Here is a 27,326-nt window from a genome sequence, read left to right on the forward strand (position 1 = left end):
ATCATTTTGCTTCATAAACTGGCTAATGTACAACCTCGTTTGTACCACTTTGCGTGGATAAGAGAGTTCTTAAGGAATAGAGCATTCTTTTGTTCTAAGGGTACGTTAACTTCTACAACATACGCTCAGTCTAGAGGTGTCCCACAAGGCTTCGTTCTTTCACCGTTATTGTTTAACATACTAATGCGTGATATTCCTATTCACCCAGCCGTCAAAGTTTGTGTGTATGCGGATGATATTGCTTTTTTCGCTTCTGCCAAAGACACTCATATCCTGTACCAATTACTGCAAGAGTATTTAAATGTTCTGGAAGTTTGGCTAGACAGCCTGAAGTTAACTTTAAATGTCAACAAGTGTGCAGTCCTTTTTTTCCCACAGGCAACCCCTCTTTACATCTCTCTGTCGTATCACTCTATCCTGATCCCGCAAGTTGATTCAACAAAATACTTGGGTATAATATATGACCCGCATTTATGCTGGCGGCCTCACATTAGAAGCATTGCGCTTAAGGGTGAGTGTGCCCTTGGCCGGTTGGTGAGGATCAGCAACAAAAAAAATCGGTATGCGACGGGACACTCTACTCCTTCTTTATAAGACCTATGTACGGCCAATACTTGAATTCGGCTCCGTTCTCTTTTCTGGGTGCCCAAGATACAAGCGTGAACCCCTGTTTGTTATGGAGCGACGCGCTCTGCGCCTTTGCTTAGGTCTGCCTAAATTAGTAGCTAATGCTGTGTTGTACTTGGAGGCGCGGATACCTGATCTCAATTCCCGGTTTGAGCTTATCACTGTGCGGACATTTTTAAGGTCTTTGGAGCCTGTTCCTGGATTGGCTAACCCTATATTTACAATGACCCCAACTCTCTTCTTTGGTACTACCTGGCCTCGCTATCAGCTCCCTCAGGTGGTGTTCATTAATTCCCTGCTGTCAAATAATTCTGTATCAATGAGATCTTTAGTACTAGTCGACCACAGGCGGGCTGATACGGCAGTCTTCTTTGACAACACCCTCCCAAGGAATGCTAAGAACCTGCCCTCCAATGTGTTAAATGGGCTTATAGAGGAGTACCTAGAAAATTTCCCTAACCATATTGCCGTTTATACAGATGCCTCCCAGCAAAATGAAAAGGCAGCTATTGGAATTTACTCAGGGGCTCTTGATTGGAACTACTCATTTCGGGCCCCTGACTATACCCCTATTTTTGTCGCTGAGTTGCTGGCCATTGAGTTGGCCTTAATAAGGATTCCCTGTAGTATCACTCGGGTTATTATACTTTCAGACAACCTTTCTGTATTGATAGCGCTCGAAAACTCGAGGGATACTCCTATGAGCCGTTCCCTTCAATTTTTTATCCCTCCACATGTTACAGAAGTACGCTTTCACTGGGTCCCAGGGCACTGTGGCATTGTTTCGAATGAGAGGGCTGATTTTTTAGCAAAGTCTGCCCTTGGTGAACCTATTGTCCCTTTCGTCCCAAATACTGTTTACCTGACTCTAGCACACTTTCAGCGATTCCAGCGTCTCCACTCCTTGAGCCATGACCTTGCTGCAGCGGATTTTCAACACCTCGCATTTCCTTGGAGTGTGCGGATGTGCAGTTCGAGGCAATGTGAGGTGTCCATGACCCTTTTGCGCTGCAGGATACCACGGCTAAATCTTTATTTATGCCGATCGGGGTTTTCGATAACCAACCTTTGTGAATCTTGTTGCGAAATTGAGTCTATAGAACACTTTTTCCTCTCCTGCCGAAGGTTCACGCGACGAGCTGTTAGACCTGGCGTAGCATTGCTTTCGCATTAAAGAAACAGAATATTTAAGGACCCATGAAGAACATCTCAAGATGAAAACATCGAGGAACGCGGTCGTAATGAAGGATAGAGCAGTGCGTGGATATAATAGGTATGTAGCAATACGAGAACTGTGGAAGGGCGTAATGGTCCCGGTGCTGACAACTGCGAACGTGCACGGTAATGTACATGGAATCACATGTTCTAAAATATACTGGAGATTAGCCAGAAGCAGGTTAAAAGATTGGATCTGTACCATCATGGACAGACAATGAACAAAGATGTACAGAGGAGTAGAGGCTGATCGCCCTCTGAAGCAAGGGAAACACAATCAAATTATTGTTCGAGAAGAGAATAAGAGAAATTTGCATGAGAATAAGTGAGAATAAGTGCGACAGCCAAAGTCTTCAGATACTAGTACAGTAAAAACGAAGACACGCGGTGGTGGAAGAGGACTAGAAATCTTACTACAGCGTACACAGGCAATAACAAAGAAAGGGAAGTTACCACGAACATCAAAAAGGTGAAAAAGAAGTCCACGAAACAGACACTGCTATCTGGAGACAGAAAGTGGAAAATAAAGACTCACTGCGTGGATAGAGAGACGGAAAGAGTGAAATCCGGAAGGAAATGCAGTGTCATAATTTAAAGAGCAGTGCCCTCCTTTCTGAGACTAGATCAGGTTGCCTTGCAACCAGGAAATGCAAAAATAAATATGAGAAGGGAGTGTAGCGTGCTGGAGCACTGTAGAAAACACTGAAAATGTTCTGACAGATTTTAAAGCTACACATATTGACATCAAGGAGGACATGGTCAGACTTCTCGAAGCTCTCGGTTTCAGGGATAGTGAAAACAAATTGAAATAACAACAGAGACGACCAAGAGAAGACTAACGTACTGAAGTCGTAAAATCAAAACTGAAAATTCCTGCAAACCGTCTCAGAAATCAAAATAATAAAGCTTAGAACGAAGGAAGGAAAAAGTTTCGAATGGCGAACGACCAGAGTAGCACTAAATGTTTCGAAATGAATAAAAACCCCACATTAATTTAGTAGCAAGGTGACGCTCGCCACCGCCTCGGTTCCAAGAGATGCAATTAAAATCCGTCCATAGAGGAGGGAGGGAAGAAGGCAATACAGCGGTCATCGTCACTTCTTCGTCGAAGAAGAGGGCAAACGCCTGAGAGTGTATTCTTCGTCCGAGACGCACTAGGTTTTGCCACGCTGGGGCTGATGATTTCACGTCCCAGTCGGCAAAATGGCGGCCCTCGATATCCCAGCACGGCCAGAAGTGCATAGTTTTACTTGAACTGTCTCCTGATCACCGATCACGGGCCTCCGCTATATACAGTGTATAGTGTGCGTACAGGAATTGTTCCAACGCGCACGCACGCACGTGCGCGCACAAAGTTTAGCAATGATGAGTCCTTAACGTTCTGATAAATATTTTGTCATAAGATAACAGTCGCTAGTTAAGCTAACGGGGTTGTGTCTCGTGGTTCCTGTGTCCACATCTCCATTGTCAAGCGTTGAGCAAGACCTTCAATTTTGCTAATAGAACAAAAAGAAATTATTTCTTTAATAACAAAGATTTGTTTACTTAAGTGATTTAACAGACAATTTAATTCTGGGGACGCAGTGTCACCGCCTGTAGTCTCCATTCAACCTCTCACGGTTTGCTCCGTCCGTGTATGTCAGCTACAAGACAAACAGAAACATTGAAAGTATTCTCAGTCAATTGTGAAGTGAGGTGTAATTTATTTGTTTTTGACTAGCTGACAATAAAGCGGCTGAGTATGCTGTGTACCTAATTAGCGTCCTTAGCAGCTGAGTGTAACTGTATTGTTCCTTATCTGAAGGCAGCTAAAATGTTTTCGTCCTCAGGCAATTCTCGCTACTCTACTCCGATAGTGATAATAGCGATACTGATGTGCCCGATTATTAACGATTTTATGCACTAACGCTGTAATGTGGGCTCTGATGCATGCATAGAGGTGCTCTGATTAACTTCGACCAACTGAGGTTCTTCAGCCCTGTACTGCCGAGGCAATAAATACGACCGATAAAAGTCCTGAATATGACGGATAAGAGTACGTTCATTGAAAGTTAAGGTACAGTTATCTTTAACAATAAGAAATATTTGAGCACGTCTTTTACACCTCTGCAAGCTGAGACTCCGTTCTCACAAACGTTGAAAAATGGGGTTTGTGTTGTACTACTTTTTTTTGCGCTTTTCCCAAGAGAAGCTGAAATGAATGGCATTTGTACAGTACTTGATATACCAGGCGTTAGCACAGGGTTACAGCGCACTGAAACATCGATGCGCAGGCATTTTTATATTTCGCCTCCATCAAAGATCAGCCAACACAACCTGGTTCGAACCGGCGAACTTCTGCCCGGAAGCTCAGAAAACGATCGCTGTATACATCCACTGAGCCACCGCGGCGGATAGCGACGTGGCCGAGGTTTCGTTTCTCGAACAGGAAGCTCCTTTCCCCCATTCCACTTTCTCAACCTAGATTTTTATCACATTATACACAGCGTCACTCTCTCCCTCATTCAGACTCCCACTCTCGCCGCCTTCATCCAAATCTGAAGCTATCAAAAAGCAGATAAAAGGAGGACCGCAGCGCCTCTCACCATATCAGCGCGGCAACCCCATCACCTACTACCCCGCTTTCTTGATCGACGCAAGCGCCGAGCTCGACGCTCGTGACGCGCCGCCTTCGGGAAGACGTTTGACGGTTCTGTATACGGCGCGGAGATAACCACCTCCTCGCAAGTCTCGGCGCCGACGCAAACGACGCGGCGATAACACGCGGTACGCGCGCCAACGCGTGGCAAGTCCGTCGCGTGGGTCGGCAGTAGCGGAAAACTACCGCCTGTCAGCGCGGAAGGCCTGCACGCCATTTCCAGCCGACTGATTAGGTCTTTCCCCTCTGTGAACTCGTGCAGCGTTGGGGCAGCTATAGGAGTCAGTCAGCCGAAGGCTGACCTCACGAAACTGTGTAAAAACCGTTATGATCTATCATCGTCACCATCAGCTTCATCGAGGTCACGTACAGGGTCAATCACACTTAGAGGGAACATGGCTCCGCGTGGCTGCCCACACATGGAACGCTATTGCGACCAAGCTGGTGGCAAACTGTGCAAAGGGGCAGATGACACGAAGCACCACGTCGAGGTTCCTCTTCTCATGCGGCACTCTAAATTGAGTCATGGACGAGTTAGATGCAATGGCACTCCGCAAGTGCGTGGCCACACGGAGCCGTTTTCCATCTGAGTGTGATTGGCCCTGTACATAGCTCGACAAATACTCACCCACGGGTCTTCGATTAGCGTATTGTTCTGCGCGACCAACGGCCAATGTATCCAAACAGACTTCCTCATCTCATCCTTTCGTCTGACTCCCTGTCGCCCTATAGGCTGTGTTTCATCCCCTTGGAATCCACTCCGTTGCCAAGATATCCTATTGTACATCTGTTCTCGCATTACATGTCCCGCCCAGTTCAATATCCATCCTCTTCCCAATCGCAAAACAAAAGAATCGCGCCCAAACTACGACAAAATGTTTTGTCGTAACGGCAGATCCTTTTGTAGTATTGCGGTATCTTCTTGTAGCAGTGTTTTTCCGTAGTTCTGTCGATACGACAAGCGGTAACTCAATACTGCAGAAAATTATGTTGCTACTAGAAAATTTTCTGTTGTCTCTGCAAGTTCACTGCCAGAAATACTACAAAAATATGTTGTGACGACATAAAATTATCTGTAGTGTTTTTCAACAGAATTGTCTCCTGATAGGTTATCGTTAACAGAATTTATTCTTTAATCCACGGTGCATCTTCTTTCTCTGCCTATACTATTACTGTCATTTTCCTTTCCATAACAGTTTACACAGTCCATAATCTAACACATAATTGGGTGTTACGGATTCTAGCCATTTATCCGATAGCCAAGGCGGTATTTCCGGCGTGTATTGACAGCGGTTCACATGCAGATCGAGTGGCGCTATTCCTAGTTTCCCCAATAGTGCACGGTTTTGTTGAGACGAGAGTAAGGCGATGGGCGAACATCGTATTTGCTAACGGAACCGGTCCAGATCACACGCCGTCCAACGAGAGGCTTCGCGGACTCGGTCTCTGGGCTCGGCTGTGGTTATCGCAGAGCGGTGGCGCGTGGGAAAGGTTCCACTGTAAACAGAGTGGCGGCGGATTCGTTTATCTCGAGCTTACAACGATACGTCGAAAAGACAGCAGCAACACCGGGGCAAGTGCAATACTGGACACGTCGTTGCTGCAGCAAGATGCAAAGAGGGAAAAGCTTCGACTGTAGCGGAGATCAAACAGCAGGGAAAAGAGCAATAAATTCTTCTCAAAAACAATAAAAAAAAATTACGGGGACGCATAAGCCATCTTAAGAGTGGAATGCCGCATCATTAGAAGCAACGTTGCGGCAACGGGTTTCTGTATCTCACCAAATTCACGACGTTGTCACTGACATCGTATATCTTTCTGTTATAACCTGCCTGTCTCGCCCTTTTCCGGTTGCCTCTCCCCCTTTCCCTCGTTTCTTAGCTTTGAATTTTCGTGCCCCCCGCCATGATGCGAAATCGCATGATGTGAAGCGCCACGGTGGAAAGGTTGTGATGACGTCGCAGGATCACGTGACCTTCTGACGACGTCGCCCTCTCGACCAATCAGGGAATTTTGTGACAGACGGCACCAGGATTTTCTGCCGATGTGGACTCTAAAGTTATATCGTTAAACTGCACCGAATCAGGCGCCGTAGAAAATGACTGCAGGCTCTTCGGTTTACCGCTCTGCTCGTCTAAAAGGTGTTCCCAATATGCAGTACTCTTGAAAGCCTGTACGCGAGGAAGCACAGATAAGAGGTTGGTAAGAGGATGGTAAACTGTTTCTGTTCATGCGTGCATTAGCATAAGCATGTGATTGGTGTATATGTGACACTTGAGGCGTTTCGGTGCAGTTCACGCCCTATTGCAACAATGAGAAATAATCGATGCGATGGGAGACTCTGCTTGGCGGAGGATGCTTGCACCTTCCTCACATCAGACAAAAAACAAAAAAAAAGTTCGACGCCGATACACGTGCACAGTAGGCTCCATGTATTCATCAGCCATTTTCACAGTGTTCGTCCGTTTGTGATATGCCCTGTCGAGACCTTGCTCAAAGAGCCGCGACCCGTCCAAACAGCAGCCCTTGCAAAACACTCACGAGATATGAGGAAAATCGCTGGGTACATGAGCACTCGCCGATAGCAGGTATTTGAGCGAGGAAAAGTTCAATGGATAACGATGACAGAAAACCACGGTGTGCGAATTATTCTGCTTCAGACGCAGTATTTTAGTTCGCAGGTATGATTAGTCGCAGGCCTGTCTTTAATTTGTGGATAATATTCAAATAGGTCAGCGCACATGGTATTGGAGTTCCTTCCCAAACTTTCAAACCACAGGAGCGGCACTGGTGGATCAAAATTGAATCTGCGTTTCGTGTTGAGATGATGTGCGAACCAGCACAATCACTGGCTTAAGCATTTGATAAATCTCTCGCATTTGCATCTTTTTCTTTTTGTCGTGAGATTAATTTTTCGCTCAAGGAATATCGCTCCGTGTTTAACGTCGACCTTGTGCGTCCGCTGTCGATTCTAATGGGCTTTGTTTTAATCTTAAAAGTGCAGTGACCTTTGTTTACTGGACGAAAAAGGGCACAAGGAATCTTCGATGCTTACTGAGGTTGACAGCAAGGCGAAACGTCTGTAATTCGCGCGTCATTTTCAATGGGTCTCTGAAGTGGCTTTCGCTCGAATAGTGATGGCAGATGATGACCTGTGTCAACCTCCAGCACACTGCAGCTCCGTACTATCAAACTACAGATCGTGCACCGCCAGCTCGACAACAAACGCCTACAAATCATAGCCCCTTCCGCGAATTTCACTTCTGTCGTTTTTGTCTGTTTCCCTCGGTGCGGAACACAACACAAGAGGTCATCGAAGTTGCACAAGACGAAGGGCACTGTTCGGGATACAACACTTCTCCTTCTGCTCACGGTGTCAATGCCCGTATAGTCACATATTTCAATACCGGGTCAGATGTGCTCTGGAAGGTGACAATTAATGCACTGAGAGCAAAAAGGTTGCAACATCGTGGGCATGCTATAGCGTAAAACGAGCGAGCACGGTTTCTCCTTCCCTGGAAGCTGAACAGTCGCCATTTGCATTTTTATAAACGGAAGGAACGTCAGCGCCGCCGATGTAGCTGGGCATTATCCATTAGGGTTCGCAGTCAACCCTGTACTCTACCTAATGGAATACAAAAGACACGATCCACGTAAACACCTGCCTTCTCGGAGATCTCAAGGTTATCTCATGGCAAGCGTCCCCTAGAGTTAGCGGCGGTTATTGCATATAGGCGGTTGCTCAATCTATGGAACATAAATGGAAAGGACACGTGGCAATTTGGTCTGCTGAAAATAGATAGGTACTGCGTGGGCAGCCAGGAAAAATTCGTGGCTCTCAGAACACCTGCTTTGCTTCACGTACGAGTGTGAGCTGCCCACAGCGATTGCATATCGTGGGGCAATCGAATAAGGCCTCACGATAATGTTGGGCGCTTGCCTCACTTGCATAGCGTAGAGGCTAGACCCAAATGGTATTCCTTTCCATCTGCTGGCCGACCCGATGCGAACTTGAAAACCACATCAAGTAAGCAGCACCATGCGATTGCACGAAGAGCGTAAAGTGTAAAACAGACACTGAGGAGAAATCTATCCAGTTATTGTCTGCAGTAAAAAAAAAAAATTATTATTTGGCTCGTTCGGTGTATTTTGACGCTTGTCAGGCAGCAAAAATGTTGAATTTTTTTAATTTTCCCCCTACTCGACTCAAACTCGTGACGCCTACACCTGGAAGGACTGGTTGTCATAGTTGAGATGTAAATAACAGTGTAGTGTAGCTTCCGGGATTCGCGCCCGAAAGTCGATGTCGCCGCACGCATTTTACTTGCGAAAACTGCCGGTGGTGGTGACAACACTATTTCGTGTTTTGGCCTCAGTCTCCATTTAAAGAACGTCCCCGACGCCCCAATGCCCTTAAATTCATTCATTCATTCATTCATTCATTCATTCATTCATTCATTCATTCATTCATTTAAAAGTGCGGTACCTTCATACATGGGATTTGTGCATAGTACTGTTAGAGATTTTTACCGGAATTTTTATCGAGGAGGAACATTAGAATGGTTGATGATACCGCTTTCTGAACGTACAGCTAGCTATAAAATGGTTTATTGTGCATGTAGGAGGGTAGTGCAAGTGCAGCAACACTTTGTAAGTTATGTCACGTTCTCAAAGGCGCACTTATGTCGGATGAATGCTGTAGCTTCATTTCAACCAACAGGGTACTCGGAGCTTCGGTACGCATCGCTATATTTCACTTCCCACTGGCCGCTTGTGACACGCAAGTAAGCGGTTCCGTAGATTTAAAAACAAAGCTAATTCTTTCTTGATAGAGAGCACAACGCTTTGTACCATTGAAGAAAGGAAGAACTGTAAAAATGAGTCTAAAGGTGGCAGTAAAAGTATTTCCACTTGCACCTCACCTCTGGTTTCCAATTCCAGCAGTTCTGTACTGCTGCTGCACATTGCAGTGGAGAAGAAAAAAGGTTGCCAAGCCGAGACACTCTCTCGTTAGGCACAGTCAAACCTTGTTTGTGTTTACCCTGAAACAAAGGGAGTTCTTTGGGGGATCACAAACAGCCAAGAAAGGAGCGCTTCACTGGACTGGCCAGCAAATTTTCTCACAAAGAACACATCTCTCCCTTCAGATTACATTATTGTCATTCCAACCTAACTTATAAGAGACCAGTGCACCATCAAGAGCTGCAGTACGCATAGCATGATTTTAGCAGCCATGGCCACCATGTCACATCACAGAGCGAGACCTCAGTGTGACCGGCGTCATACGCGGCTGTGTCTTTTGATGGCAGCTGAATTTGCAGACAAGAACAAAAGGTTGCACATTCAAAAATGTTTGTGTATTCTCTCTCTGTCCTCGTCTACGAATTCAGCTGTAAGTCTTTACTCAGATATGCGCCGAGCGGCTAAGTTCAATATCGTGTTTCCATTTCATGCGAGAGCTTGACGTCCTGACATCGAGCAAATGACGAAGATGAATGAGCTGGGAATTAAATGCCGCTTTTGCCCCGGCCGAGTAAGCATGAGGCAACAGAATGCATTCAGAGCCAGTCAGAAGCAAACAACCCTTACAAAAATTTATTTAGTCTATAGACTGTCCATGAACTTTTTATAGAGTTTATAGAGTTTTTGTAGAGAAATTCTATAGACTAGTCTGTAGGCAATGCAAAATCTATGGCAATCTATAGGTTTATGGCCATACACTTTTAGTAGACTTTTGTTTACAGACAGTCTATAGTATATATGAATAGACAAAACGAAATATCTATAGAAAAGCAGTAGAGTCTATAAGATGTCTATGGACAGTCTAAACGTCGCAAACGTACCGAAACGTCTGTCTGGAAGAAGCGCGGCCTAGCTTCCGCGGCGGTTCGCCCAAGCTGCGTATGTCTAGGAAGGCGGAAGGAGCGCTGCGTATCGTGGTGTCGTCGTCTCCCCGCTTCTAGCCGTCACTGCAGCTACTCGTGTTTCAGCCATCGCAGACACATGGCGGTCTGCTTTACACTCTTGCGTGGACATGGGCGCTGTGCGTGCTACGTGACTTTAGCCACGTACCCGCGATCGTTTGATGCGGCTCGGTCGGACACTTATACCGCGGTTTGGAGTCAGCAGTTGCGCACAGCTAAGCCAGCCTCAAGGACATTGCGCAAGGAACTTCTTGCGCAAGCGTGCTCGATTGGCTAGCCGCGTATTTGATGCAGTGGCCATAAAGGAAAGAAGCGGACGCTACAATTTCAGTCGATATTTTCAGGATCAAAATAAACGCCATATAGGCAGAAAACATATTTGTAGCCAGTGCTCTGTCTTTCGAAGATTTGGCAGGTGTTATTCAAATGATAGCTCTCATCAGCACATCACAGGTGTGGAATTTGCGAAGCTGTTTGCGAGCGAAGGAGGTTAGTGACTGCTTTCAATCCTTGGTCTTCACAATCATATTAAACAAGCAACGCGAAATAGCCAAAAGAGGTTGATTCATCTGTAAGGCTCCTTTCTTGGAGTGGCGTGTGCCACCGCAACCAAGGAACCCCTGCGCTGTCGCACAGCCCATTCTGTGAACGACGGGACCATGCCGACCCCCACGCGTAGAGCGTATTCCAATCGGCGAGGCGGATAGGCTCTCAGAACATGCGAACTAGTAAGATATCAAGGGAATCTAGGGATCATAATGTTACATTAGGCGGTATTATATACTGTGGCGGTCCAATCAGAACGCAGAAACTGAATCGAAATCGCCCATTGAAACCCGCTCTTAAGTTTCGCGGAGCAATACAACTTGCTCCGTATCGCCGATGGGAATACGCCAAGAAAGGGAACGACAACGCTAACAGGGGGTGAACACAATGCGTTGAACATAGGATGTTCAACAATTGTTCAACAACTTGTTTTACGCACACTCGAAGCCCCGTCGCCACTGTGCACACACGATTTCGTCATCAGTGAAATGGGAGAGTGAAAGATTTGGGAAAACAGCGCGACTTCATCGTTTTCGCTTGCATTTTGGAATTTACGGGTCCTGTGACATGCATAGCGACTACCGAACCGATTTCGCACTTGTCTCTGAAAGTCGATAGGCGCGGGAGGAGAAACAGGTGTGTGTGTGTGTGTGTGTGTGTGTGTGTGTGTGTGTGTGTGTGTGTGTGTGTGTGTGTGTGTGTGTGAGTGTGTGTGTGTGTGTGTGTGTGTGTGTGTGTGTGTGTGTGTGTGTGTGTGTGTGTGTGTGTGTGTGTGTGTGTGTGTGTGTGTGTGTGTGTGTGTGTGTGTGTGTGTGTGTGTGTGTGTGTGTGTGTGTGTGTGTGTGTGTGTGTGTGTGTGTGTGTGTGTGTGTGTGTGTGTGTGTGTGTGTGTGTGTGTGTGTGTGTGTGTGTGTGTGTGTGTGTGTGTGTGTGTGTGTGTGTGTGTGTGTGTGTGTGTGTGTGTGTGTGTGTGTGTGTGTGTGTGTGTGTGTGTGTGTGTGTGTGTGTGTGTGTGTGTGTGTGTGTGTGTGTGTGTGTGTGTGTGTGTGTGTGTGTGTGTGTGTGTGTGTGTGTGTGTGTGTGTGTGTGTGTGTGTGTGTGTGTGTGTGTGTGTGTGTGTGTGTGTGTGTGTGTGTGTGTGTGTGTGTGTGTGTGTGTGTGTGTGTGTGTGTGTGTGTGTGTGTGTGTGTGTGTGTGTGTGTGTGTGTGTGTGTGTGTGTGTGTGTGTGTGTGTGTGTGTGTGTGTGTGTGTGTGTGTGTGTGTGTGTGTGTGTGTGTGTGTGTGTGTGTGTGTGTGTGTGTGTGTGTGTGTGTGTGTGTGTGTGTGTGTGTGTGTGTGTGTGTGTGTGTGTGTGTGTGTGTGTGTGTGTGTGTGTGTGTGTGTGTGTGTGTGTGTGTGTGTGTGTGTGTGTGTGTGTGTGTGTGTGTGTGTGTGTGTGTGTGTGTGTGTGTGTGTGTGTGTGTGTGTGTGTGTGTGTGTGTGTGTGTGTGTGTGTGTGTGTGTGTGTGTGTGTGTGTGTGTGTGTGTGTGTGTGTGTGTGTGTGTGTGTGTGTGTGTGTGTGGTTACTAAACCAAAAGTTTGTTGCACGAAAAGTTTATTATGAGGCCCCTAAATTACGTACGAGTAGAAACAGGCCCGACAGGACCTCTCACCATCGGGAGGAGACTGGCCACAGACACTCACCCTGCAAGCACATATAGCCTTTGCACGTGATGTAGGTAGTATCAATGTCACCAATGTTTCCATGCAATATGTAATATGACAAAAGGCAGCTCAAAAGTAGAAGGGAAAATACCGTGTATAGTTCATAGCCCTTTTCGGCAAACGCGAACAATGCAAGCAGCCCTGTTCTGGTCCAGAGTAATAAGAGCGCTTGCATACATGTATAGTGCCGCCCTTAGAGATAAGTCTCCTCAATTGAACACACGGCCTCGCAGATTGCAGATGAGGACGGTCCATTGTGCGTGCTCACCATTGCCTGGCAGTACGATGAAACAACGTTTCGTTCCTGAAACGGTGTGCGCTCGTCGTCCACTGACCATCAGAGACACCGCCAAGCGTCCGCTGCAAACGTTTTACGCATTCATATTTTTATTTATGTTTGTTTTTGTGTGTGAGAAAGTTCAAACCATCCATTTGTTCGTTCTCCTCGGCCGCAGTTGTAGACTGGAACGAAGGCACTGCAGAAATATATATATACATATGACGAGTTTTATTCGCCACTGAGAGGCAAAAGAGGATTGGGAAGTATTTTACTTATCTTCTTTTGCCTCTCAGTGGCGAATAAAACTCGTCGGATTTGTATTTGTCGCCTTTGGCCATGTCATAGCTAAGAATGCCCGGCGCGTTCGCTGCAACTTGCACCGTCACGATTGCAGACTGGCTATCGTTGGGGCCGCAACCATCGTTGACATATCGGCCTGTCGAAGCATTGAGGTCGTCGCGCCTTGCCAGCAGCTGATTTCGTTCACTCAAGCCACGGTTGAGAGCAGCACAATCGTGGCGTGCGAATGCGCTAGTCACGTGATATTTTTTTTTGTATTTCGCGGGCTTTCTTTGGAGCTCGGAAAAAAGATACACATGAGGTTTTCTTTACCGCAAATAAATGGAATGGGGGTTTCTGAAGGTGCTCTCCAACTTTGCTATTCACATTTTCTGTCTAAAGTCAATATTTACGCATTTAGAAAAGTTATCTTAATTGCTAATTAATTAATTGCAAAACAAAAATGTCTATGATGCGCAAGCCGGTTGGTATATGTATGTAAGTGGTTTCCCTGGCCTTCCTCGAATATTTTATTATTTAACCCCTGGCTAAAGTTAGCGTGGACACCCTGTATATGTGTGTGCTCCTGCAGGTTCGAGGAATTTCACTGACGTTGACGAAATTTATGACTGGAGCCACGCACAGGACAGGTATAGGCCGTGAAAGACGAGTGTTTAGTTTCCGTAAACTTATCGCATATATTCTGACAAGCCGCTAACTTTATCTAGTGACTACCACCATTATGTTAAGTAGTGCATGAATCATATAAATCACTAGCACGCATTCAAGCAAACGGCATACATGTTGCGCCTTTAATCCACTTTTTTCCAACTGGGGGCCACTTCAACTGGAACACCCATCATTAGAGTGTTTAAGTCAGCCTTACACTGATTTTGTGTTCGCAACGCTCTTTGTAAGCGGCAGGAGATTTGTGGCGGGTTACGCCGCCATAGCTGCGTTTTTACTACCTAGCATTTTTCGCTGTAGTCCGCATTCTATAGACAGCGTGTAGTCGTCAAGCGGTCCTCCTTTTCAAATATACGTAATCTCTTCGAGAACAGTAGCAGCACTGAAGCTTTTAAGCATGAAGGCGTTGAGGGCGCTTGAGATCGCTGTAGTCTGCATTTGAGCACGTGCGCGTGTGTGTGTCTGTCGTGAAGGGTTCGAGATGGTGGCAGTATTTTGCAAGCCGTCACGATGGGAAAACACTTTTCAACAATAACGATGATTACTCACTTACTAACGCCCTGACGTTAGTGGGACTCCAAGCTTATCGCGATCAAAACAACTGCGCCGATCTTACGTCAGAGGACAATGTTATCTCAATCTGGCGGTAGCAACTCTGATAACGGTTCTCTCTTACCGGCGCCATTATTTTGTCTAGAGGACTTCTTTGTCGCTTTCGTCGGCGCTATCGGCTCTTCGCACCACAGGAATGAAGAAACACTGTGTGTTTCTTGCCCAAGTAGTTACCTGTGCGTGCGCCCTGCTGCCGTTGTTGCCGTATGATTGCCCTCTTACATATCATCTAAGCAGCACGGGCATACTGAAACGCCCAGCCAGCGTTTGGTCGCTTACTGACCAGAGTATACGTGCGATGGCACGAACTTTCGCAGAAATTAATCGCACCGCGCAGAAGTTGTGCAACCAACACGATCTCCTGTTTGTTTTAGTGGATCCCAGTAAAGCAGTCAGGGCGATCGTTCGGACCTACCTTCCCCGAATTTCTCCGGGCAGACTGCTTTAGAACAAGAAAAAACGCACGCGCATGATCTCGTCTTTGTAGTTTATACTATTACACCTCCGAATTTCTCCGAGCAGACTGCTTGAGAACAAGAAAAAACGCACGCGCATGATCTCGTCTTTGTAGTTTATACTATTACACCTCCGAATTTCTCCGAGCAGACTGCTTGAGAACAAGAAAAAACTCACGCGCATGATCTCGTCTTTGTAGTTTATACTATTACACCTCCGAATTTCTCCGAGCAGACTGCTTGAGAACAAGAAAAAACGCACGCGCATGATCTCGTCTTTGTAGTTTATACTTTTACAACTCCGAATTTCTCCGAGCAGACTGCTTGAGAACAAGAAAAAACGCACGCGCATGATCTCGTCTTTGTAGTTTATACTATTACACCTCCGAATTTCTCCGAGCAGACTGCTTGAGAACAAGAAAAAACGCACGCGCATGATCTCGTCTTTGTAGTTTATACTATTACACCTCCGAATTTCTCCGAGCAGACTGCTTGAGAACAAGAAAAAACGCACGCGCATGATCTCGTCTTTGTAGTTTATACTTTTACACCTCCGAATTTCTCCGAGCAGACTGCTTGAGAACAAGAAAAAACGCACGCGCATGATCTCGTCTTTGTAGTTTATACTATTACACCTCCGAATTTCTCCGAGCAGACTGCTTGAGAACAAGAAAAAACGCACGCGCATGATCTCGTCTTTGTAGTTTATACTATTACACCTCTCTGGAGCACATAAAACACATGCTCATGACACTATACTATCAGTGAGACCTAGTCGCAGTGCGTTCTGCAGCATGCAGCGTTTCGAGCCGCCATACATGTAACCGTGCCAATTACCACCAGGGTATTTTCAGCGTGACGACTCCCAAACCAATTCCTTTCCATTTTTGAATTTCCCGCCCTTCCCTATGGTATAAAGATGTCTCCACGCCCCACGTTCGCTCTTGGTTATTGACTGAAGCCTAGGGCGTGAAGTCCCTTCAGTCAATCGCTAAGGGTGGAAAATTTGCATGTGGAATCGATTCGGGAAGGATCGTTATTTTATACCGACCCTAGTCCAACACCATAATTTTACAAGTAGAAAAGTCTGTGGAGGCGGCACACAATAGAGCGCCGGTGCTTTCGGAGTTTTCTGTTTTCAGACAGTTTCAGGGAGTAGTTCAGAGAGGTAAGCTTCAAACACACTCCACTGGGGGCTTGAGCTGAGGTTGCGCGGCCTGGCAGATCGGCATTTATATAATTTACTGCGGCCTGAAAAACTGTTAGGCTGAACGCGAAACATCGCTCATAGCATGTGCAGAATTTTTTCTCGTCGGGGAGTTCACAAAATTTGTATCATCCGAAAATTCATATTACCCACATAATTGTAAAACTACGGTACTGTTTCTGCGTTGGCGCAACAGTGTCATGTACTGCTTCGTCTGCTAGCTGAAATGCGTTGAACGTATTGTTCTCGTGACCCAAAAGGTACGCGAACCAAGTGAAATAGCGAAAGAGCACAAAAAGAGATAGAACGGAATAATCGTGACAGCTGTGACGTTCAGCGAGTAATCGTCCTGAACACTCGGATTAATCGTAGTCTCTCGGAAAGCAGGCGTCTCCTATGAAGATGTCCGCGTGCGCACGATGTCTGCTCATTGTGAGCAGATAATCACGCGCATGGACATCAAACAAGTGTGCGCGCATGCTTCCTCGGGGTGGCGCTGTCGGCACAGGGTGCTTGCAAGTCCCTCTGTAAATCTTACCTGTAAGGACATCGAAAATATACGAAGACAGAACTCTTCCCTCCTTAGGTGTTCCCAGTGAGCTCCTGCTTGAACATTTCGCTAACACCAGCGGCTCCATCAACTCGTGGTACCAAGGGTGTGGTTACGCATTTTCGCGTTCAGAACCGACGCTCTGTCTTACAACTTGCTGCAGTGTAGTGGAAGATATGAGCGCGAGGCGACGGTGTCTGCAGACGTGTACGTGTATCCCGGGAGCTTTTCCACTCAAAAGCAAGAAGACGGAAAACGAAGAAGCCCCACCAATGCGAGCACAGAAAACCCGTGTCGAACCTCTGATCTTCTGTCAACCTCTCTTTTTTCATTCTGAAAAAGAGAGACAGGCGCTGAGACTCCTCGATAAGCCATACGGGCTCGGCGCATTGGGTCAGAGAGAGCGAAATAAGAATGCGCTGTTGAGAGGACGGCACAGGTAATCCACGCTGTCAGTGGTGGGCCGTGACATCCTTGACTGTGTACACGTAAACGAGGCAACGCGGTCGCTGCACCGTTACCTGACGGCTGACGTAGCGATACGCGTGCGTAGTGTTTACTACGTCCGCCAGAGCGCGTAAACTTTACGTAGGTTTCCACGAGCTCCACATGCGCAAGGCGAACGCGGTCACCGCATCGTCACCTCACGGCTGACGCAGAGATAAGCGTGTGTAGCGCTTCGTCAAAAGTGCGTAAACTTTGCGTCGGGTTCTACGAACTCCGCATGTGCAAAGCGATCCTGTTCAAGCGGCCGGAGTCAGGTTTCTTCGGTTTGTGTCCCGGAGCTGCGAGTGCCCCAATCTCTTGCTGGCACAATCCTGGGCCACGTAGAAGCAAGGAGGGGCCAGAGAGAAAGAGAGAGAGACACGCAGGAGTGTATGTAGGGGGAGAGGGGAGAACCCGGCAGCGCTCTTTATCTCGGGTCGCGGCCGCCACAAAAGAAGAGCGGCATTCGGGGCGGACCCCAGACGACGTCGACGACTCTCGGCTATCACCGGACAGAGAAAGAGGCGGCGGAGAGAAACAGACAAGCTCGTGTGTGCGTGTGCTCGAGTTGACGATCTCTGACACAGCGGTGGGCGTGAGTGTGTGTACGCAGAGGCGATTGTGTCCGTGGAAGCGGTACCGCGATGATCATGCAGCGTCAGAGGAGGCCGTCAGTGGCGAGCCAGACGGCTACGGCGCCCGCGGGAGGTAACAACATGCGCTCTTCGCTCTTCGTGTGCGGCGGCGGCTTCGCCAAGGACTTGTTCAGGCGCGTCAAGGCACGGCTCGCGAGGCGGCTGCCGCAACAGCGGCGCGCTGTCGCCGCCCAGCGAAGGTGAGTGAACTGTTGACGCGCTCGACGAGCGGACTGCGGCAGCGCGATTTGGGGAGGCTCAGACGCCCGAGTCGTACACCAGGAAGTGCCGTTAACGAGGCGCGAGCTGAGTGGTCGTAGCCGCGTTCACCAGCATCCAGAAGGTGCGGGTGGTCGGTGCTTTTCCGAAGTTCGCTCAAGTACAGGTGCGAGCAATTTGGAACGTGACTAGTATTATTTATTTTTACTTCTGCATTTAACCTGAATATAAACTATGAGATAGAACATCTATGACCACTGGTATAGATGAAAACTACATTGGAAAAAAAAAAATTTAAGTGTGGTTGTCACCCATTCCCGGGGATTATAACACACATTAATGACGTGTTTATAAAGTGTTCCCTGTTTATGTTGTTTTGACCTGTAAGGTACTCCTCTTTGTATGTTTGGCGCGCATTTCAAGGACGCAAAACTATGGGGATATACGGAGACAAACGTCTCGTGTCTTCGCGCTATTTGCTCTTTATTATTTATAATTTCATTCACTCGTGCGTTATTGCTTTCAATTATTTCAAACGGTGACCGTTTGGAAATGACGTCAAAAATGCGTACAAGAGGCCCCAATTATAAAATGCAGAACCTAAACTTTCTTCAAAAATAAAGAGGTGAAATCGGAGACAGCGTCGTTTTGGGCGGAACGGTTGCGTCATATCTCCGCGTCAAACGGATTTCCCCCTGTTGTTTATGTCTGGGGGCATTAACCGGCGCCTTCCAGCTCGTTATTTTACTTGGCTTTTATTTGTTTCGGAAGAGACGTAGTGCACATGTGTTCTGCTTCACGGCAATTCACTAGTTCTATTCTATACAGGTACGAGGGGTAAAGGGGGGTGGATGGGCAGGAAATGTGATCCTATCAGCGGTCATTTTTGACTTAAAACACGCATCGAATCGAAATATTTCAGAAAAGGAAGAGTTATGTCTGAACCGGAAGCGACTTATGATATCTTCCGAGAACGCATGTAAGTAAACGGGCGCCTGTAATGCGTGAAAGACGATTTATTATAGACATGCCTTCGTTTCATGTACTCCAACACTGTTCTCTTCTCTCCTTTTCGCGCATTCAGCCTGCTTAATCCCGTTTGACTGAATATTTAGCGACTGTTCAAATCCGGCGTTTCTTCCGAATTTTGACCCCGCAGTGCTAGTACACGAACTTATCCTAATGTACTAGCATTTGAGGAATATGGGCGGCTTACCTTTGTCGAGGTACGGACGTCGTAACTGTCACTATACCCTCACAACAAACCTGTTAGGGCTGGCGGTCTCTCAGGACCCACTGAACGCACGTATGTTCGGCGTACATGCGGCTGACGTTTTGTTCCATTGCCTTCGCTTCGAGTGCGATAGTTCCTGCAGCCAAGCTGAATAGTTCTACATGCGGCAGAGCCTGTCTATCGGCTGTGTGCACGCTATAGTACATACCCAACAGTTCTGGACAAAAACATTTTTGACCGGAAACTCCGTTTATGCACGATTTTTCATATAACGTAAGATTTCACTATAACAGTCCATATTTCAGCAGATCACCCGAATGCAGTCTTACATTTTTTTTTTGTCGTTTTTGCTATCGTCAAGAGCATTCCCAATTTGTTTTCTATGGTAGTCTTAACTATTCGATGCGATCGATAGAAACACTTTAAAACAAAGATTTTGTTACATATGAGAAGAATGGACCATTACCTACAATAGTCCCATAACAATATCTTGCAATTTTCAGATTTCCAAAATTTTTGTGCGGATATATTGGACATGTTTGGCTAACCCGTTTAGCCAGCTGGCGGTGTGAGCAGGTAACTATTATGTTCATATATCTCTTCCGAGGCCCTCCCTAACCAGTGTGGTAACTGGGAAAGGGTTATTCTAAGGTCCTTCAGGGACCCAGTTGTCGCCGATGTTGCCGCATCGTGCAAAACCGGACGCTTTTCAGGTGTCATACTCTAGCTCAGCTGCGATGCGTCTCAAAGCTAGCACAGACGTAGTAAGTCTTGTACTGAATGAATTTCTCTTCGACTAACCACGAAGGAAGACAGTGCAGGCATGGCTTTCATTTAGAAGTGTCGTGCATCAGTGAGTTTCGCTTCGCGCAGTAAATCCACATTTTCCGTCCGATTGTGCTGTCACCTGGCATACATATGTTAGAATAGGCAAGAAAAAAAAATAAAAACAGTGGAAGGGCACAGGGAGAACTCCCTGGCTCTTGGCTGTGTAACCTTTGACGACCAGAAACACACTTAGGAACTTTTGTTGCTCGCCGTGACACCTTCGACCCTTTTATTTGCACTTACGCGTCGATTATGCCGGCTCCTGTGTGCCATTTTATACCAGAAGGCTTTCAAGCACTATCTGATATGCACTCTCACGTAGCTACCTGTCGGTCGATGTTGACCCGACCGCTATATATTAGCTCAGACTGTTATCGTTTAACCGAACTAGCGTGGCCTCTGGAAACATCAGTGAGTAAACGACTGCACTAGTTTACTGACGCTGTGACTTAAGTGGCACTGAGCGTACACTTCCTTTCGGCATGTTTGGTTTGGTTTGGTTTATGGATTTTAACGTCCCAAAGCGACTCAGGCTATGAGAGACGCCGTAGTGAAGGGCTCCGGAAATTTCGACCACCTGGTTCTTTAACGTGCACTGACATCGCACAGTACACGGGCCTCTAGAATTTCTCCTCCAAAGAAATTCAGCCGCCGCGGCCGGGATCGAACCCGCGTCTTTCGGGTCAGCAGCTGAGCACCATAACCACTGAGCCACCGCTGCGGCTCCTTTCGGCATGTATTCGTAATCCGGTGCACGACGTTAGCGGACCATTCACCGATATATCTTGGATCAGTATCTCAGCTGCTGCTGAAACGCGCGTAAAAAAATTTCAGAGTGTGATGAGGGATTTGTTCACTGATTGTGACCTTGCATCGCGTACCCGTCCCATCTGTGATTCCACTCTTTCCTCTGTAAAAGCACCGCGCTTATCCGATAAACGAAGGGAGTCGGGCTCTTAGTTTCAGCGGCGCCGGCTCCCGGTTTATTCCGCCAATTTCACTCCGTTGTTACACCTCTATTTACTCCATCAATATGCTTGCCGTTTTTGTTTTTTTTAACTCCGGCGCTCAGTCCGCAGCGTCCCACCTATGCAAAGCGCTGCGCACACTACAAAAAGTGTTCTGCCCGAGCTGAGGCACAAATTCATTCAACCAGCACGCTCCATGCATGCTTGGAGCGTAAGGAAAACTCACTCGTTTGGCGGGTTGTCGCGGAGTTTATGCATTGAGTAGAGGGCCGCCGCGGTGGCTCAGTGGTTATGGTGCTCGGCTGCTGACCCGAAAGACGCGGGTTCGATCCCGGCCGCGGCGGTCGAATTTCGCCTCCGTCGAAATTATAGAGGCCCGTCTACCGTTCGATGTCTAGTGCACGTTAAAGAACCCCAGGTGGTCGAAATTATTTCGGAGCCCTTCATTACGGCGTCCCTCATAGCCTGAGTCGCTTTGCGAAGTTAAAGCCCATAAACCAAACCAAACCTATATATCGAGTAGAGGATACGTGCACGTGATCGGCGGGAAAGCAAATAAGGCTAAGCGACAGAGCACACAGACACTAAAGACCGAGAGAGAGATAGACGCGCAGACACTTGGTTACGCAGAGGGGCGTTCGCAGAAACTACCACAAGTAGCAACAAAAGTATGTATGGAGGACGGCTCCGTCATCTACTAGCAATGAGGTCCAAAACCCTGGACATTCAGGGACGTGTATATTATTTCTGAATAGCAAATACGTCGCTGGAACGCTCCCACATCAGCACAGCACACGCGCCATTAGTTTTGCTTCGTTAACCTTTGACGCCACATCCCAAGGGGTTGGCTTCGAAACCGTGCAGTGGGGCTGTCCTGACACCCGTGGAAGTCCCAACTTTCAGGGGGCTCAGGACGAGAGTTCCTCTTGCCTTCGAGAGATCTGGAATGGTGAAACAGGCTACACTGGATAGCTTCGAAGCGTCCCCAGTGGGCTGTATATTAGTGACAAAAATTGCGCGTACGTATGCGTCCTCTTCGGCTGAAATCTTCCAAATTCATCAACAGCGCAGTGAATCGTCTCTTCGCCTCAGTATGTTTACAGAACGTCTGCTAACACTCGTCAACGTCGCGATGCTTACAGCAATGACCCCGTTTTTCTATAGTCAGCGGTGATAAACGTGTTGACGTTTCAGTTTGGCATTTTCCGCGTCGCGGCAAAATAATTCGTTCAGAGCCACTGTATAATTCTGCTTTTTTGTTTCTCTTTTTGATTGTTAGTGTACAGAAAAGTGGTGAAAAGGGGGGGGGGGGGGGGGGGCTGTTTAGGCCAACAGCTGCCTCACGTGTCGTCGTGGCTCTTATCTTTATTTATGATATAATTTAAAATGTTCGAGAATATATTTGATATAATCGTGAATGTACAACCTTGACACAATGTGATATTTTTATGCGATACAATAGAAGGTATATAGGCACTTGCATTTCGGAAAATGCAAAGTTCAGTGTTGTACAACACCTGCGAGCCTGAGCTGTCAGGAAATATGAGGGCTGAGTCGTTTGTTTTGCTTTACTTTAGTTTAATTCACCTTTTTTTCTTTGTTTTACGACGCGAGTTCGTATAGACAAAAGCGCATATGCACGCGGGTCAGATGACAGCAAGTGGCGTTTGCTTCCGGGTGCAATAATTGAAAGCACTTCTCTGCTGCACAATTTAGCCCTTTTTCAATTACTTACGTACCGCATTCCGTGCCATCCTCCGGAGAACATCTGCTTTTGAAAAGAGTGGACGGTAGGTGGCGTGTCAAGAGCTGCGCTCAAATCTCGGATTACCGACTATTGCAATCGTCTGTGAATGATTTTATTAAAAAATTGGCTGGGACACCTACCTTATGTGTCGGCAATGCGATAGCAATGTAGGTTGTTGGTGCCTTTACCGGAAGTGACGTCATTGCGATCTGGTGCGGTCACTGAACTCCAGCCAATGGGTGAATTTTAATGACCGACAGCACATATTTTCCCGATAGCGCTTTCAATGATGTCCCATTAATAGGCTTATCGGGCTATAGAAATAGCTTCTTCGGCGCTGTAATACTGGTGTAATTGGCGGACACTGGAGAGCATGTGAATCATATTTGACTGCCTTATTCATAATAGTTAGCTTTTTCATTATAACAGTTAGCCTAGTTGCAATAGCAGATTTGTAACCGGCTGTCAGTAATGGCCATATCACTTTTCAGAATTTCGAAAACGCGATTGCCCTTGGCGCTGTGTTACAAAAAATTTCGCTGTACCACATAACGTGGGCATGCCAGAGGATAAGAGTGGTACCAGTTATAACAAACCCGAGTGCGGAGCAATGGGAGGGAGTGCTCTCCAGCGATCGCCGAGCCGACCAAGAAGGTCTGATTCGGCGAGCACATCTGGCAGCAGCTTCCAGCGGAGCCCTGGACTAAGGGCAGCCGACCTTTGTGCAAGCAGATGGACGAAGCCATCTGACAGCCGCAGAAGAAAAGCAAATCTAGAGCTTAATAAAGTTGTTCACTCACTCACTCGCCGTCGCGCGCGCCAATTCGAGAACAGCGCTTTCCTGGTGTGAACGAAAAAATGGCCACCCCTGCGCTATCTACCATAACTATGCGTCACTCCATGGCACACATGCCACGTTACCTACTCTGTTCCGCCTGCGCTGCGGTGCTCTCAGTTGCTCGAGTCCACACGAGTACGAAGGTAAAAACTTTGGCTCAATAACAGCATGAAAATATGGGCATAGAACAGTTGCTAACCGTTTACAAAAGTTGTGCCTTAAGTACCTCGAAATATCTACCATGGGCGCGCAGTGTTCGGATGTTTTTATGAGGGCTTTGGACATTTACTCGCACAATACATCCTTTCTTTTTTTTTTTAAGGTTATTCACTCGTTTAGATTACCCTTTTTAAAGCCAGTGACCTTTAGCACTTGCGGAAAGATTTCCACGAGCCTTTTATGAAAGAGACGGTAGGTAGGGGTTGTGCGAAAAGTTTTCAGGGCGTATGGTCTGCTTTTCAGAAATATATTCATGCACATAAGACGCCTATGAAGCTACCAATATTCTCAGATATGAGAATGATACTTCTCCTACCTGCTGCAAAGATCTGGAGCTTTGGGTGTGTCATATAAATACCTCATTACGCGGCTCAAAAGCAGACACTGTCGCGTGTAACTTTATTCGGGCCCTGTACATCTGTGCCCATCTCGTGCCCCTCTCCATCTCGTATCTGCGCGCGGCAGTGATATGGCTACGTTGATGCCAGCTGGCAGGCCAGTGCTCTTTCCTCGTCATTTTTCTTGTATCTACTTTGCTGCTGCTGCTTCCAGTTAATTGTCGCCACATTTCACCCTTTCATTTTATATTATTCAACAAAATGCAATGCGAATGGTCCCAGCGGGTGCCTACTAAGAGCTCCGCCTATACGTTCCCCCTGCATATGAACGGGTGAACCGCTCTTGTCTCGGCTCTCTCCGTGAAGCACTACACTGTCATCTGCCCTAACGTGTGCTAACAGCGCGCAGTTCACACTCAAGATTACATTCAAACGTCGACACGCACCCACACCACACTTGTCCGCGCTCATCAACACACAAATTCACTCACCCAAAAACCCATATACCCATAGTTGCAACGATAGCGTTCTAGTAGCGTTGCCCACCGTAAGCGTTCGCAGGTCTCTCCTCCATAAGTGGGGAGGGGGGGAAGTAGAGCTTGCTCATATTTGTAAGGCGGGGGGGTACTCTACTCCTTGCCTCTCCTGTGTACACGCCTACGTTGTCCACACTTACCACACATACACCCACAATCAACGTGTGCAGGAACATTGTGCCCACACATTCACACACTCAGCGTTAGTAGAGTTCAAGTAACGTTGCCTACACTAACCTGCAAACCCACACTTACCCTCAGACCCAGTCATCTACCGATACCTCCCCCCCCCCCCCCTCTACCCCACACAGACGCACATCGTGCGGTTTCCGGGACCATGCACCGTCTCCCAGACCAGTGCGGCATAATAACGGAGATACCACGTGGGATATTATACTATTCCCCCGAGGTGTAGTGTTTGCCCGACGCCGCGGATGCCTCGGGTGCTGCGTCTGTCGGGGCCGGTTTGTCCCCGGCACCCATGGGAAGGCGGAGCACATCTCAGGTTCGTCTGGCGTCGGTTCCCCGGAGGCGAGCTATATGCGCACGTGGGACGATGTGTCACGTACACGTCTGTGAGGCTGTCGTGGGACGCGGAGCGCTGTGAGCTGGCCTGGGCGCGCCGAGGGCGATGGAGTAAGTCATGTGTGCATCACGGCCGTTGTGCGATGCTGTTATGCAACCACAGCGGCGTAACTATAGAGACGTTTTTTTTAATGTTTTTATCGCCTATTTCTAGATGGCAGAGAAATCTAAGACCCGGTGCCGAGCATGTAGAGGCAAAGGCGGATGTGGCGAAACTGCGCAAAGGCAAACTCGCATAATGCGACTAACTTTGGACAGCAAGTTGCGAGAAGTTGTGCAACGGAGCGAACGATTCCTTTAATGGGTGAACTCAGTGGCATCGATGTCGTTTGGCTGTGCTCGTATTTTGCACTGAAAAGTAGTATACTTATTTTTCTTAATGTACTCATTAATTGTTAATCGCATAAGCAGATCTGCTTCATTATAATTTGGAAGCAGCCTGTTGATAGCTACGCATATTTCCAGCACCGTACTTCAGGAGGAAGCACGGGAAAATTTAGAAGAGGCAATCCGACTACCCTAAGCTAATGATGCTGTGAACTAGGCAAAAAAAGAAAAGAACATGCAACGAAGCCCACCGCGGTTTCTGCCAGAGTGGAGTTTGTGGACGGTGTACCGCAGTGATTTGCGTAAACGCATATACGGGCCCACTTTCTGACCTTTTTTTTATCAGTGTTTATAAAGTCAAGAAAGATGTGGTTTCTTCGAAAATTTAACTGCCATTTCAAACGTACGACTTAGCCCATGTTCGTCATGACATGCTGATCAATGAAGTGCCTCATACTGGGCTTAAAATGTTCACTAAAATATCTAAGACGCTAAATAAGGTCTGATTGATCAAAATCAATTCCTTTTAATCATGCCTCCCTTATGTAACACTTCGTATTTAGCAACATTTTTATCAGCGAATGAAATTAAATGTCATTTCTCCCAAAGTCCAAAGTTACTGACCATACCGCGCTTCCCGTGTTCGTCTTTAAACAGTGTGCTCCGCTGGTTTGGCGCTCATTCCATTAAGATGCTAATAAGTATCTTGTTTTCTACGTTTCTTTGCAAAACGCCAAACCACATCGCGCTGCTTTGTCACCGTCATGGCCAGTCAGGAGTCCATCATGGCGTTCATCGCTCCGCACCCTTTTCCCACGCCAATTACTTCCTTCGTTTCAGCCATCTTCACCGCCCTTTCAAGCAGACGGTATATTTTGGCTACCGAACGGCGCAACGTATTGCCGGAGCACGCTGGAGGCCAATACAAACCAATTATAACCGGATCAAACTCAAGAACGAAGCGGCCCTTCACTGTCAAGGGACCCCCCTTCGGCTGACTGTCATGACCCTGCTAGCATGACAATGCTACAAATGGCCTATGAAAGAGGATAGTCCCCTCCCTCCATGGTCGGGGTTAGACCCCTCTCTGAATGCATTGCCGCGCTGCTCCCTGCATTGTCACCCTAGCAGGGTCATGAGAGTCGGCCGACGCCACTGGCTGGAAGGGGATCCTCTGACGGGGAAAAGCCGCTTCATCCTTGAGTTGTATCCGACTAGAGTACTTGCCTTCGATGCTCAGAAGCCTCAGAAAGGCTCAGCTCGCGTTGAAAAGTCGCCCTTGTGGCGGCTACCCGAGCAACGCAGCGCTCGTTCGTGTCATGTTCCTTTTAGTTCGAATTTTGAGTAACTCGAATGATCGGGATCCCTTTAGTACGAACTTCGCTAAATTGGAACGAATTTCTGGTCGCTTCGAATTCGAATTATCGAAATTCGATTGTGTACACTACAGGTCCGGATTCAAACGCAACAAATCTCACATGTGTTTTATGTTGTTCTTCAGGAGTGTAGCGTGTAAGCTGCTGATGAATATATGCTTCCACAGGAAGCGTTCACGTTTACGCTTGAGTCAGGCTAGCTGCAGCTCACTGTGACAGAACGCAACAAAGTGAAAAGTTGTGTTATATCCACAGATGCTGTTT

At 47.3% G+C, this 27,326-nt stretch overlaps 1 protein-coding gene across 3 annotated transcripts in view; it reads left to right on the forward strand.

Annotated features, from left to right (window-relative positions):
• Nucleotides 1-27,326, forward strand: part of LOC149371281 (choline/ethanolamine kinase) — a 114,788-nt gene that overhangs the window by 53,723 nt on the left and 33,739 nt on the right. The window contains exon 1 of one of the 3 annotated variants that reach the window (XM_089565001.1): nt 17,678-18,047. The exons of the other annotated variants lie outside the window; for them this stretch is intronic. Within the exon in view, the coding sequence (XP_089421127.1) occupies nt 17,857-18,047 (191 nt within the window). The 5' untranslated portion in view covers nt 17,678-17,856. Of the gene's footprint in view, nt 1-17,677; nt 18,048-27,326 lie in introns of those variants that run through there. 3 annotated transcript variants of the gene reach the window in all.

Source organism: Amblyomma mixtum, chromosome 1 (genome assembly GCF_055824585.1).
Source record: "Amblyomma mixtum isolate Tamu chromosome 1, ASM5582458v1, whole genome shotgun sequence".
Lineage (NCBI taxonomy): Eukaryota > Metazoa > Arthropoda > Arachnida > Ixodida > Ixodidae > Amblyomma > Amblyomma mixtum.